This window comes from Nomascus leucogenys, chromosome 16 (genome assembly GCF_006542625.1).
Source record: "Nomascus leucogenys isolate Asia chromosome 16, Asia_NLE_v1, whole genome shotgun sequence".
Taxonomy (NCBI): domain Eukaryota; kingdom Metazoa; phylum Chordata; class Mammalia; order Primates; family Hylobatidae; genus Nomascus; species Nomascus leucogenys.
This window is the reverse complement of record NC_044396.1, coordinates 86,539,495-86,551,528: the sequence shown is the minus strand read 5'-3', so window position 1 is coordinate 86,551,528 and position 12,034 is coordinate 86,539,495. Positions and strand designations below refer to the sequence as shown.

Sequence of the window (12,034 nt, the reverse complement as noted above, 5' to 3'; positions counted from 1 at the left end):
TCTGTGCTCTGGCTGTACTGAATTCATTGCGTCTTGTTCTGTGCTCTGGCTATACTGAATTTCATTGCATCTTGTTCTGTGCTCTGGCTGTACTGAATTTCACTGCATCTTGTTCTGTGCTCTGGCTATACTGAATCTCATTGCGTCTTGTTCTGTGCTCTGGCTATACTGAATTTCACTGAGCATTGTTCTATGCTCTGGCTATAACTGAATTTCACTGCATCTTGTTCTGTGCTCTGGCTGTACTGAATTTCACTGCATCTTGTTCTGTGCTCTGGCTGTACTGAATTTCACTGCATCTTGTTCTGTGCTCTGGCTGTACTGAATTTCACTGCATCTTGTTCTGTGCTCTGGCTATAATTGAATCTCATTGCATCTTGTTCTGTGCTCTGCCTATAACTGAATCTCATTGCATCTTGTTCTGTGCTCTGGCTATACTGAATTTCATTGCATCTGTCCAGCCCTTGGGCTGTTGCTACACCCTTTGCTCTGCCTGGTGCTTTTCCCCATCTCTTTACACCTCCTCCCATTCTTCAGACTCGTAGGAATCCCACAGTGTTACAGATCAGGGTCATCATCTTCAGGAAAGCATCCCTGGCCACTGGCTGCTTCCCACCCCACCTTCCCCTGACCCTGACAACCCAGGACAAGCCCCCTGTCCTTTTTTTCCCTGGACTGCAGCCTGTTGGGGGCAGGGACTGCATCTGGCCTCATGGTTCTGTTTCTAGCCTCCACCAGAGCATCTGACACATGCTAAATTCTCAGTGGACAGAAGAGAGGGCCCAGAAGTTGTCTGAAGTATATGTGGGAATTGAACACATGAGTCCAAAGCAGAGAGTGGGTGGCTTTCAGAGATGGCTTATTCAACAAATGGCCCACCTCTTAGCGGTGTCTAAACACAGAGGCCACCTCGATTTGTCTGCAAATCAAGTGCTGATGTTATGTAACTGCACATTCCTAACTCCACCCAAGGAGAGTGACAGCTTTGCAGTCTAGCAGCTCAGCACAAGCACTGGCCTTTCACACCTGTTCCCCATGTTAGCCTTGTTTTCTATCCATCTTCTGCTTTCTCAGTCACTTCTGGCCCCAGCAAACTTGCACCAACCTGCCCATCTGCCAACTTCATTAGCAAAGGGCCGCCGAAAGCTCAGCATGGGGGAGCTGTTCACCTATACGAAGGCCCCACTGAGCAGCATCTGGGCCGTGAGGGGCCTCCTGAAGTCAGGCCTCCACTCTTCCCTAGACGTCCCCCTGGAACCGCAGTGCCTGAGCTGCCCCCGCTTGGGGCTTGCTGCATTCATTCACTAACTAACACTCTCTTATTCCTGTGGTTGCTCAGTACAGAGGTCAAGTCCTGGTGGGGCGTCTTCCCTCCTCTTCAGCTGTGCCTCATCTGGTGGTGATTTGAGCAAGACTTCCACTCTGCACTCTTTATCCCAGTGATTCATTTGAGAAGCAGCATTCACTGTTCACCTTTGTGCCGGAAAGGCGAGGGAGAGCATGACACAGGTTGCGCCTCGCATAAAGTGCTAGCTGGGATCCAGTGCTGCTGGTGTTTAACAGGAGTCAGCACCGCGTTGTAGGGCACACTGGTGGAGCTTCCTGGAGGAGAGGGCATGGACCTGAGTTCTCAAGGGCAAGAAGGGATCTTTGGGAAAAGATGGTGGACCAGCACAGCTGGAAGTTCAGAGGCGAGAGGGCATGTGTGTTCCGGGACCAAAATTGAGTGTGGGGGAAGGAGTCAGGCAGGGAGGGCCTTGCCTGTCCAACAGGGGAGCTCAGCCTTTGTTTTGAAGGTTACAGGAAGCCGTGAATATTATAGAAAGGCTGTGGGCTTCGGAGGTTTTTCACTTGGCTTCAAATTCCAGAATCACCTGTTACTAGCTGAGGGCTCACATCGACTCTCTGAGCCACCCCTTCTCAAAGGGATGCGATGGGAATCCCCTCACCCTGCCTTCCTCACAGGGCTCCATGAGAATTACAGGAGATATAGGATCCACAAACACTCTGTAAACTGGGAGGGGCCTACCTGTTCAGGTCATTATGAGAAGTGACTGTAAACCAGGGGGCAAGTAGTGTCACAGGCTGCAGAAGAGAAAGAAGGAAAGGAAGCATGAGCAAGGAGAGATGTCTTCTACCTGCAGGCCTTTGTTGAGATTTAAAGATGGAGATACACAAGTGTAGCAATGGACACAAAGCCATGCCCATACCCGCATACATGTATGCACACATATCACATTCACGTATGTGCACAATATTCATGTACTCACACACCCACATAAGCATGGATATCCACGTAGACATATGCAAATATATGGACACATACAGACCCATATACACGCACATGGACATATACACACATGGACACACACCTGTACATACAGATATACACATGAACACACATATGCGCACATGCACACCCATGTTCCTGCACACAGGCATGCACGTGTACATAGCAAACCCTCGCACACGCCCCTCACCCCTATGCACATTGCCTGCATCTTGCCTTCGATTTGCTCCTGTCTTTGCATCATTGCCTCTCCCAGGCCTGATCTCATCAAGTCCTGCTCATCATAGTGCTCACTACATTCTCTGTGGTGATGATCTTGACAGTGGCTGTGTTCTCCTGGTGGCTTTCTGCATTCCGTCCGCCTCCCCAGAAGCACGGAAGGCTGGATCTGGATCTGGGGCTACCTCCCAGCAGGTTCTGAGAACTGATCCTGAGAACAACAGGAGTGCCAACAAGAGGAGAAGAAAGAGTGGCTTCTCTGTTCATTTCCTGAGCCACAGCCCCAGGTGCCTTCCCTTTCAAGGACATTCATGACATCTGTGAGAGGGCTGTTCTCCAAGACATGGTTTAATAAATAGGAACCTGATTCCATTTATTTAAAAATGGATTGGAAACATGAAGGTTGCCTGAAGCAAAACGACCTCCTGATGGTGGTGGCAACGGTGGCAAAGGTGTCGGTGGAGTTTCTTTCCCCTGAAAAACATAAAGGATGATTCCTGTCCTAAAGAGACCCCCCAGCTCATCTTCCTCCCAGTGCCTGACGGAGGGCACAGGCTTGCGGGAGGGCACCGGGAATGTGGGCAGCATCTAAAGGCAGCTGCGTTGGCGGCAGCTTTGTTTCAAAGGGATGCAAACCCAGTAAGAGGTTCACTGATGCCATCCCACTGTCATCTGCTTTTTCATTTTAGGGCCAACAGGGGTTTTATTTTAAATTCTTTTATTCATCACTTATTTATGTGTTGAGAGCTAAGTTCAAATAATTTGGTAGGTTCTGCATGGTCTGATAAAACCCTGGAAATTCCAATCCCCTGTGAGGACTGAACAGGAAGGCGGCCCCAGCCCCTCCGCACAGGCATGTGGGGAACCCGGGCACCAGGAGGTTCTTCGCACCGTGTTTTGAAAGCTGTGATGCGAATTTGTGGTGTTTATCATATTCCACCAGCAGTTTAAACAATTGTTACTTTAAATACCCAGCTAGTAAGAACATTTTCCCTTTCTGGTTGCCTCCTCTGTGGGATTCAGCCATAAGATTCAGCTCTCTCTCCTCTTAATGAGTCTTTGTTTGTCATGTTTTGATGTCCTTGAATGTGTCCTGGGGCTGTTTCAGTGTCCTGGGGAGGAGTGTTGGTGCAGCCTCTGACACAGAAAGACCTATGTTAGGGGGTTGGGTTTCAGAGGCTGTGGGCCAGGTTATACACTAAGGCCAAGTGTCTCCATGGGCCACTGCCTTCCCTACAGTCTTCCTGTTTGGCAAGACACCTCCCCATCAGTGTCAAGGATTCCTGAAAACGCGTGTCAGACGAGGAGGGGTTGTCCTTCCTGCTTCAGCCAGCCTCCAGGCATTTTTGAGAACATGTTTCCCAGGCAGAGGGTACTTTCACAGAGGAGTCCATCAGTGCCTTCTCATTAGAGAGGAAAGAGAGGTATGAAAAAAGACTGTGCTAGGGTCAAATGCAGGAGGCCAGTGGGAGAATCAAGAAGATTGTGTGGACCCTGACACTGCAGCCTCCTGCTTGGCCAAGCCCAGAGCTGTGCACAGTGGCCTGGCTGCTGCGACCATCAGGCTCAGAGGCCTGGAGGAGCAGGGGGAAGCAACTATGTAACTCCCCAGGACCCAGTGGGTGGGCAGAGCCCCCCAGGGCAGCTTGTCATCCTCCCCTGTGTCCCCCTCTCCTCTAAAGCTGGGACACTAAGACTTCTTAGGGTGCTGTGAAGACTAAGTACCTAATACACGTAAACTCTTCACACAGCACCTGACCCACAGCAAGCACTTCTTATCATTCCAGATTGTAATCTCAAAGCCCTAGATCTGTCCTGATGATGATGTTTCCATCATCATCATCACTGTGTGTTTACTGCTTTCTTTGTTCATCCAGGGATGGTCCCAGCTACTCTGGAAGCTGAGGCGGAAGGAACTCTTGAGTCCGGGAGTTTGAGGCTGCAGTGAACTGTAATTGTGTGACTGTACTCCAGCCTGGGTGACAGGATGAGACCTTGTCTCAAAATAATAATAATCACTACAACTATTATAAATAATATTGTTATTCCAGGGAAAATCTACTTGGCGTTCGCCCCTGCCCAGGTGCCATGCTGTACATTCTGGCTGTGTTCTCCCAGTAACCAAAGTGCTTTGTGGCTTGGTGTGAAGTTGCCTTGTGCAGGCTGGGGAATTTTGCAGACCAGAAATCAAAAAATCTGTGCTCTATTTCCAGCAGTGTGACCCTGGGCAGTTTATTTTCTCTGAGCCTTGACTTCCCTTCCATAGAATAAGGTGATTGGACCTTTGGAACTTTTGGAGCCAAAAGGGACTCTCCTCCATAGACAGTGCACCGTCTTCCCTACTTTCAGATCATCTGGGGGGCTCCTGCCATACAGAGTTTGAATGAAGGGCAGGCAGCAGCTGGCCCTGGAGTCCATGACTGCTCCAGACAATTCTCTTTATCGTCGCTTCCAGGTTCTACACATGGGCAGTTCTACAGCTATAGGTTGGTACAAAAACTGCAGTTACTTTTGCACCAGCCTAAATCACCATCACCTACTATGTGCCTACCAAGAGCGTGGCACTGGACTGGTCACGGAGGAGCCAGTGCTGTACTTGCTTCTGGGGAGATCTGTGCAGAGGTGGATTGTAAAAGCCTTTGTGCACTGGCTCCTCGGGGCACCCTTGGAGCACTGTGGGAGCAATGCAGGACCCACCTTCCTTAAGGAGGGTTTCCTGAGCTAAAGGAACTTCTGGGATTTTCTTAAATGTTGGGGGAAGAAAGCTTAACCTGAGAGGAATGGGTTTTACAAAGGAAGTGAGGAGAGGAGCTAGAGGAGAAGGAGAAGGCAGAACAGGCAGGGGAGTAGAAAAAAAGCAAGACAATGAGGCAGCCAGAGCCATAGCCACTGCCTGGCGCACAGCGGAGTATCCACTCGACGTTTGCTGGATGAATGGATGATGATGGGTTAAAGCCAAGGAAGATATGGGATCTCAAGGGGAAGCTGCCCTTCAGCACAAAGAGAGCCCAGCAAAGTGCCGGTCCTGACAGTGATCTTGTCCAGACTCCAGAACACTGGAGACAGCGGAACAGCAGAACGCAGTGCCTGATTCAGTGAATAATCTCTGCATCCCAGGGGTTAAGGGTTTCTGTCAAGCTCTCTATGCTGCTGCTAATTTATGTGATAGATGTGTTAGATACAGCATTTGGGGAAAATGGAGTACTCATCTCAGGGGATAATGACACTGTGAACGCCATATTATTTCTGTGGTGAAGAACAATTTTAAGCCTGTGCTAATAGATTAAGCTACTAGAGTGATTATTTTGAACAAAGAGAGTGGTTGAGAGTTCTACAGCCAGCCTGAGACTAATCAGGAGGAGTAAAGAGTGATAATTTAATCATCTCAACCCATAACATGGGATCCTGATAGTGGCTGTCACACTACACCAGCTGAAGGAGGTCTCTGAACCACCCAGACTAAGTTCCAGCTTTTGCTACTTTCTGGCTGTTTGACCTTACATAAGTCACGAGGCCAGGAGGAGCTTCAGTGTCCCCATTTGTAAAATGGGAACACAAATGCCCAAGGCACAAGACATTGTGTGTAAAGAATCGGGACAAGGCATGGGAGAATGTTCAGTAAACTGCAAGTGGCTGGGTGGATATTGGGTGCCGTGGGAACAAGGAAGGAGGTGCATGGTTTGTAAAAACTGCATAAAAGCAAACAGAGTGTGATCATATGCCATGAAATGCATAAAGGAGGTGCACTCTGCAGAAAGCCTTATGAACCCCTTCTGTAAAGCAACCCACTCTCCCTCCTTCATCCTCGCTACACATTAGCTTTTTGTGATGTGGACATCTGTGTGGGCAGCGTCTGCAGGGCCAGCAGAGCCACTCGTGAACACTGAGGAGAGTGTAAAGGAGGCCCAACAGCAGGCTGCAGGGGACCTTCAGGAACCCTTCGTGTCTTGGATGCTCAGTAACACGGCAGGGCAACAGCATGCCCCCCTGTCACATTTGTGCACACCAGGAAGCCTGCTCTTTGCAGGACTTGTGAAATATACATCACCATTGCCTCCATCGCTTTTTCTGGTGAATTAAGCCCAAAGGATGATGTTGGGACACTTTTTTGTACTATGATAATTAGCAGTGGGTGAATTTCATGGGGATTCTGTTGGACAAACCCTGGAGGCTGAAAATTGAAAAAACAGAACAAAATGAATGGAGAAAGGTTATCTTTAAATAGATTTAATACTTCGAAAAGATACTATGGGCAAATAAATATTTAGAGGGATAATGAGAGAGGCATACTTCTCAGAAGGTCTTCTCATGTTAGGCAAGTTTTGATTCATAAATGTCACAGATTGGATGACGCAGGGCCCTTCTTTGAAAACCTTTTGTGCCTTCCTTTGTAAAATAAACGCTCAATCTGTCAGCTGATGACCAAGGCTTTTCAAGATCCGCCTGCGAACTTCGTTTCAGGCCTCATCTGCTGCTTCTCCCTCAAATGCCTTCTCTCCTGTGACTTTTGCACAGCCCTGTTCACGCATTGTTTGACAGACATCCCTGAACGCCTCCCACTTGCAGACGGAGGTATGATCTGGAGCTCAAGAGTGGTGGCTGGAGTCTGGCTCAGCCGGGAGTGAAAGTGCCTGGGGGGTCAGAGAAGAAGTCAAGGTGGGAGACCCAGGCGTCCTCCAGGCTTTGTGATGGGCAGAAGGAGAAGAGCAGTGAGCGACCCTGCAGTCTGGGAGAGGGCGCGGAACAGATCCCAGTGCTGGGGAGGAGAGTGGTGAAAGCCGTGAAGAGCGTCTCATGCCGGATGGTAGAGAGTGCTCTGGAAGAGTGAAAACGGGACACTGCCCAGTGGGTTTGGTGACTGGGAGGTGGCCGGTGGCCTTGGCGGGGCTGTAGGGCACACGCCTGTTCTTTGCTCACTCTCTTCTCTCGCCTGCGATGTCCTTTCCCACCACAGACCCTCTGTGGCCAATGCCACCTTCCAAGAAGTGGTCCCAGGCGCTGCTGCTGCAGAGTTATTAACACATCGTTTACCTTCAGGTCAGGCACGCTGGCCCCCTCTGCGGTGTCTATGGGCAGCAGCCGTTTCTAGGCCAGCGAGGGACCTCCTGCTTCCTCCTGGCTGGTCCTGTGAGAACTTGGAGTCTGTCCCCTGTGCTGCCAGGGGACAGGCGGCTGCAGCCTCTGCCCCTAAAAGGCCCGGCCCTGGCATGGTTCTCCTTGTCCTTGGCAGTGATTTCAGCCACTGTCCATACTTGGGCATTGTGGTGTTAGTGTTTTTAAAGGGTGGGGGTTTTTAGCCAGTGGAAAATTTCCATCAGTGAAGGAGTCACTGTCCTCTTTAGGGTTAGCTTCGGTGGGAGTCACTATGTTCACAGAATGGTGCCATGACCCAGAGCCGTGTTAAAGCTCATGGATGAGTTTGTCTCCCTGTATTGTATGTGGTCTGTTTACCAGGAGTGTGGAGGGCTTGTTTGCACATGTGAGGCCCTGGGGACCTGGGTGTAAACCATCCCCATCCCCTCGCCCTTTCTTTTGTGTGGCATTTGCTGACAGGTAAGAGGAGAAAAGATTAGCTGCATGATGCCTTCCCTTTCCCAGTCTTCTGTCAGGTTCTGTCTTGCAAAGTGAAATACATTAATATTTACTTCTAAAATCCTGGTTCATGGTACATTTTCCCAGTTAAATGAAATTGAAACAAATGGGAAAAGATGAAAAAACAGATCTCAGTTCACTCTAAAAAAACAAATCAGTCTAAATATATTGAGAGTTTCCACTCAGAATAGCTCTCCAGCTCCGGGTGGATTCCATCAGTCTGAATCAAAAGTTCCTTCCAATCCATAATTTTGGAACCTCCGGAGCTCACCCCAGAGGAACCCTTTCCATTTTTCTCTCTGAATTAAACATGACCCACCTGTTGACACAGCCCTTCTGACTCACGGAGACTGGAATAATCACAGGGTCAGGATGAGACCCTCCAAGCCAGTTGGGCCCTCCCCAGAGAGAGTGCAGAGTCAGAAGAGGCGGGGAATAGAAGGCCACCCAATGTCAATTGCAGGCCAAGAAAGGACCCAGACATGTCGTGACTGGGACCTCATGGAGGCTGCCCGAGCACACTTGCTGCTCCCTACACCTCCTGGGAGTCATGGCTCCCCGGTCCCTATGCCCATCCCTATGCCTCTCCTGGGACCCCAACACCGGCACAGGCTGCCCCTGGAGGAGCCCAACTACTCCACAGCACAGTCATTCACTGTGCCCTGTGTCTGCACCATGAGACTCGGCTTCCTCAGAGGACTGGGGTTTTCTAGTGTCCAGTGTGGCATCTGACACCTAGTGGATCATCAGTCAGCAAATATTGAGCACATGCTGTGTGTCAGGCATTCACCTTGGCTCTGGGGAAACAGTTGTGACCAGGCAAACATGGTTCTGCCCTTGTGGAGCTTGCAGTCTACTGGTAGCTGCCCAGATGACAAAAGTTCTGTAGAGTGAGAGAATGAGTGATTGACATGCTAGAATACCTTCCAGGCAGCAGCAGGTATTTAAGAAAGTGTGGTTGAGGCCAGGCATAGTGGCTCATGCCTGTAATCCCAGCACTTTGGGAGGCCAAGGCGGTGGATCACTTGAGCTCAGGAGTTTGAGACCAGTCTGTGCAATGTGGAGAAACCCTGTCTCTACCAAAAATACAAAAATTTGTTAGGTGTGGTGGCACATGCTTATAGTACCAGCTACTTGGGAGGCTGAGGCAGGAGGATGGCTTGAGCCCAGAAGTCAGAGGTTGCAGGGTTGCAGTGAGCTGAGATTGCACCACTGCACTCCAGCTTGGGCAACAGAGTCAGACCTGGTCTCCAAAAAAAAAAAAAAAAAAAGTGTGGTTGAATGAATGAATGAAGGGATTAAAAGCTCAGTGCTGTTATTGAGCACCCACTTTGCATACAGAATCTCCTTCCATTCTCCCAGGAATCCTCTGAAGAACACACTTTAGTCCCTGTTTTACAGATGAGTAGACTGAAGGTTGTGGGCAAAAGTGTCTTGCCCAGGCTTCATAACTTATAAATGGTGGAGTTGATGCTCAAAGCCCGGTCAGTGCAGGACAAAGCACGTGCTCTCTCCACCTTGCCATTCAGACTCATCTGGAAATGAATGGGTGTCCCTGACACCCCTCTGTAAGTCTGAAGACTCTGTTATCCTCCAGCTAGATAATTCCAGGCCCCTTTGCTTTCCTCTTGTGCCTGTTTTCTAATCCTTCACTCATTTTTGCAGCTCTAAGGTCTCAACTCCATGTCTTTTGTTTCTCATCTCAAGATCAAAAACAGTGGTTATTTGAAAACAGCCCAGAGCTGGCAGCATGAGGGATGTGGGGTATTAGCACCAGCTGGCATTTGGTCTTCCCTGGAATCTGGCAGCTTGGAGCTTCAGAGAAAGGCCTGGCCATAGAATCCATGAGGTCGCTCCCCTGACGGATACCCAGAAGGCTCTCCTGTCCAGCCCTGTGGCAGTGAGTTTCCACCAGCAGGCCTTCCCCCAAATAGTTAAGGCATTAGTGTTGCTGGACGGACGAAACCTGGGGAAAATCAGGCCTGCCAGGCGTCTGCTCCTTCCTAGTGGGATACAGATCTTCACACAGAGGCAAGCTCCCTGAGTGTGGAAACACAGAGAGCCCAGGATAGACCTAGTGCCTTTATCACTGCCAGATGGACCAGCTATACATTTCCAGGAGCACCCCCAACCCCTACCGCTGACACCTGCAGTAAGTAACCCCCACCATGCCTTCCAGCTCTCATTCTCTAGGTAACCCCACACCTCCTGGAAGCCCCGGGAAGCAGCTTGGCATCAGGAAACAACCTTGGACTCTGGGTTTGAACTTGGGTTCCACCATTTGCCACAGCTGGGGACCCTGACCACGTTGCCCTACATTGCTGAACCTCATTCTGTTCATCTGTAAAATGGGCATGAGAGCAAGCACAGCCTCGTAGAGAGGATCCGTGGAGAATGGACATGCTCTCGCAGTGCACTGGTTGCTCCTAAACTGTAGTTGTGACTTTGTTGTTACGCTGGACCGGGAAGTAGGCGCTGTGTGACCTTTCTCTTGCGTCCTCCCCCAGGTCACCGAGGAGGAGCCCAGCTCCAACCACACGGTCATGATCCAGGAGACGGTCCAGCAAGCGTCCGTGGAGCTTGCCGAGCAGCACCACCTGGTGGTGTCCTCCGACGACGTGGAGGGCATTGAGACGGTGACTGTCTACACGCAGGGCGGGGAGGCCTCGGAGTTCATCGTCTATGTGCAGGAGGCCATGCAGCCTGTGGAGGAGCAGGCTGTGGAGCAGCCGGCCCAGGAACTCTAGAGGACATGTGGCATCGGATGGCCACAGGGCGGGGCCACCAGGCTCTGCAGGCACCCAGGGTGGGGAGGCCACCCTTCCTGCCCTACCCACAGAATGGTGCTCTCCTTTGCCCTCCCTGCCCAGCAGCCTGATGGGACTCTTCTAGTCCAACTTGGGGTGGGCAAGGCAGTCAGCATCACCAGCAGCACCACAGGACCCTGTCCCCAGCATAGACACACACCCCCTGACCCTTACCATCTGTTTCCTGAAAGACTTTAGCATCAGCTCCCCTACACATACTCCACACCTTCACCCCTTGCTTCAAGATTCAAACAGAGACTCCCAGTCCCCCTCAGCATCTTCCCTGAATCACAGCCCCAGCTTCTTGACCCCCATCTAGGTGCCAAATGTTCATCTGCAACCGCTATGCAGTCTGGTGAGAGGGAGACAGCCATCACGTAGAAAGTGACCTTACGGGTTTTTAATCACTGCTGGGTGGGGTGGGGGTAAGGGGATTGTCCTGGCTTTGTCGACGAAGTCCCACTTCCCCCAGTATTGAGGGCCCTTGGTATCAAGTGAGGTAAATTCACCCGTCACAGGGTCTCGCCCTACCATCCTGGAATTATTTCACTTTTAAGATAAATGCACTATTTCACTGTTCGCTTCCCATTCTAAGGAGGTGAGGTGGATGGAATAAAAACAGTTCCTGTCTGAATGCTTTGGTTCCTCAGGCGGGATGGCTTACATTTCCCCTTCCCAAGTTGAAATCTTGGATTTGGGGCCCACCCAGAAGGACCCCATCCAAACCCAGACCCTTAAAATGCAGATGATGATGCTCTTTCCTCTGCATTTAGGTTTGCTTTGGAAACCTTTTGAGGTTAATGATCTCACCTTCCATTTCCTGGCACCCAGCATTTGATTTGCTGCCAGCCAGGAAGTGGCAGTGCCCTCTTTTCCACTGTGTATTTGGGAGGAACAGTGCAATGACCATCAGAGGTGTCATAACACAGGACTGTGTGACCAAGGTTTCTAGTCCAGGTGCTCAACACAGATTCCATGTGTTTGGAACTCCTGCTCTGTGCACAGCATTGTGGGGCATTGACTTGAGTCCTGATACACCCAGCCCAGCCCTGGGGTGTCTTGACATCTTCAACATCTGACACCCTCAGGTCAAGGTTTGTTTCCTCCAAGAACCCTTTCTTGCAGT

The 12,034-nt window shown here is 50.4% G+C and overlaps 1 protein-coding gene across 2 annotated transcripts in view; it reads left to right on the top strand.

Annotated features, from left to right (window-relative positions):
- Positions 1–11,542, top strand: part of ZFAT (zinc finger and AT-hook domain containing) — a 234,782-nt gene extending 223,240 nt beyond the window's left edge. The window contains exon 16 of one of the 2 annotated variants that reach the window (XM_003276274.3): positions 10,609–11,542. In XM_003276274.3, the coding sequence (XP_003276322.2) occupies positions 10,609–10,848 (240 nt within the window). In that variant the 3' untranslated portion in view covers positions 10,849–11,542. The remainder of the gene's footprint in view (positions 1–10,608) is intronic. The other variant, XM_003276277.4, reaches the window with a different exon arrangement.
- The last annotated feature ends 492 nt before the right edge of the window (positions 11,543–12,034 follow it).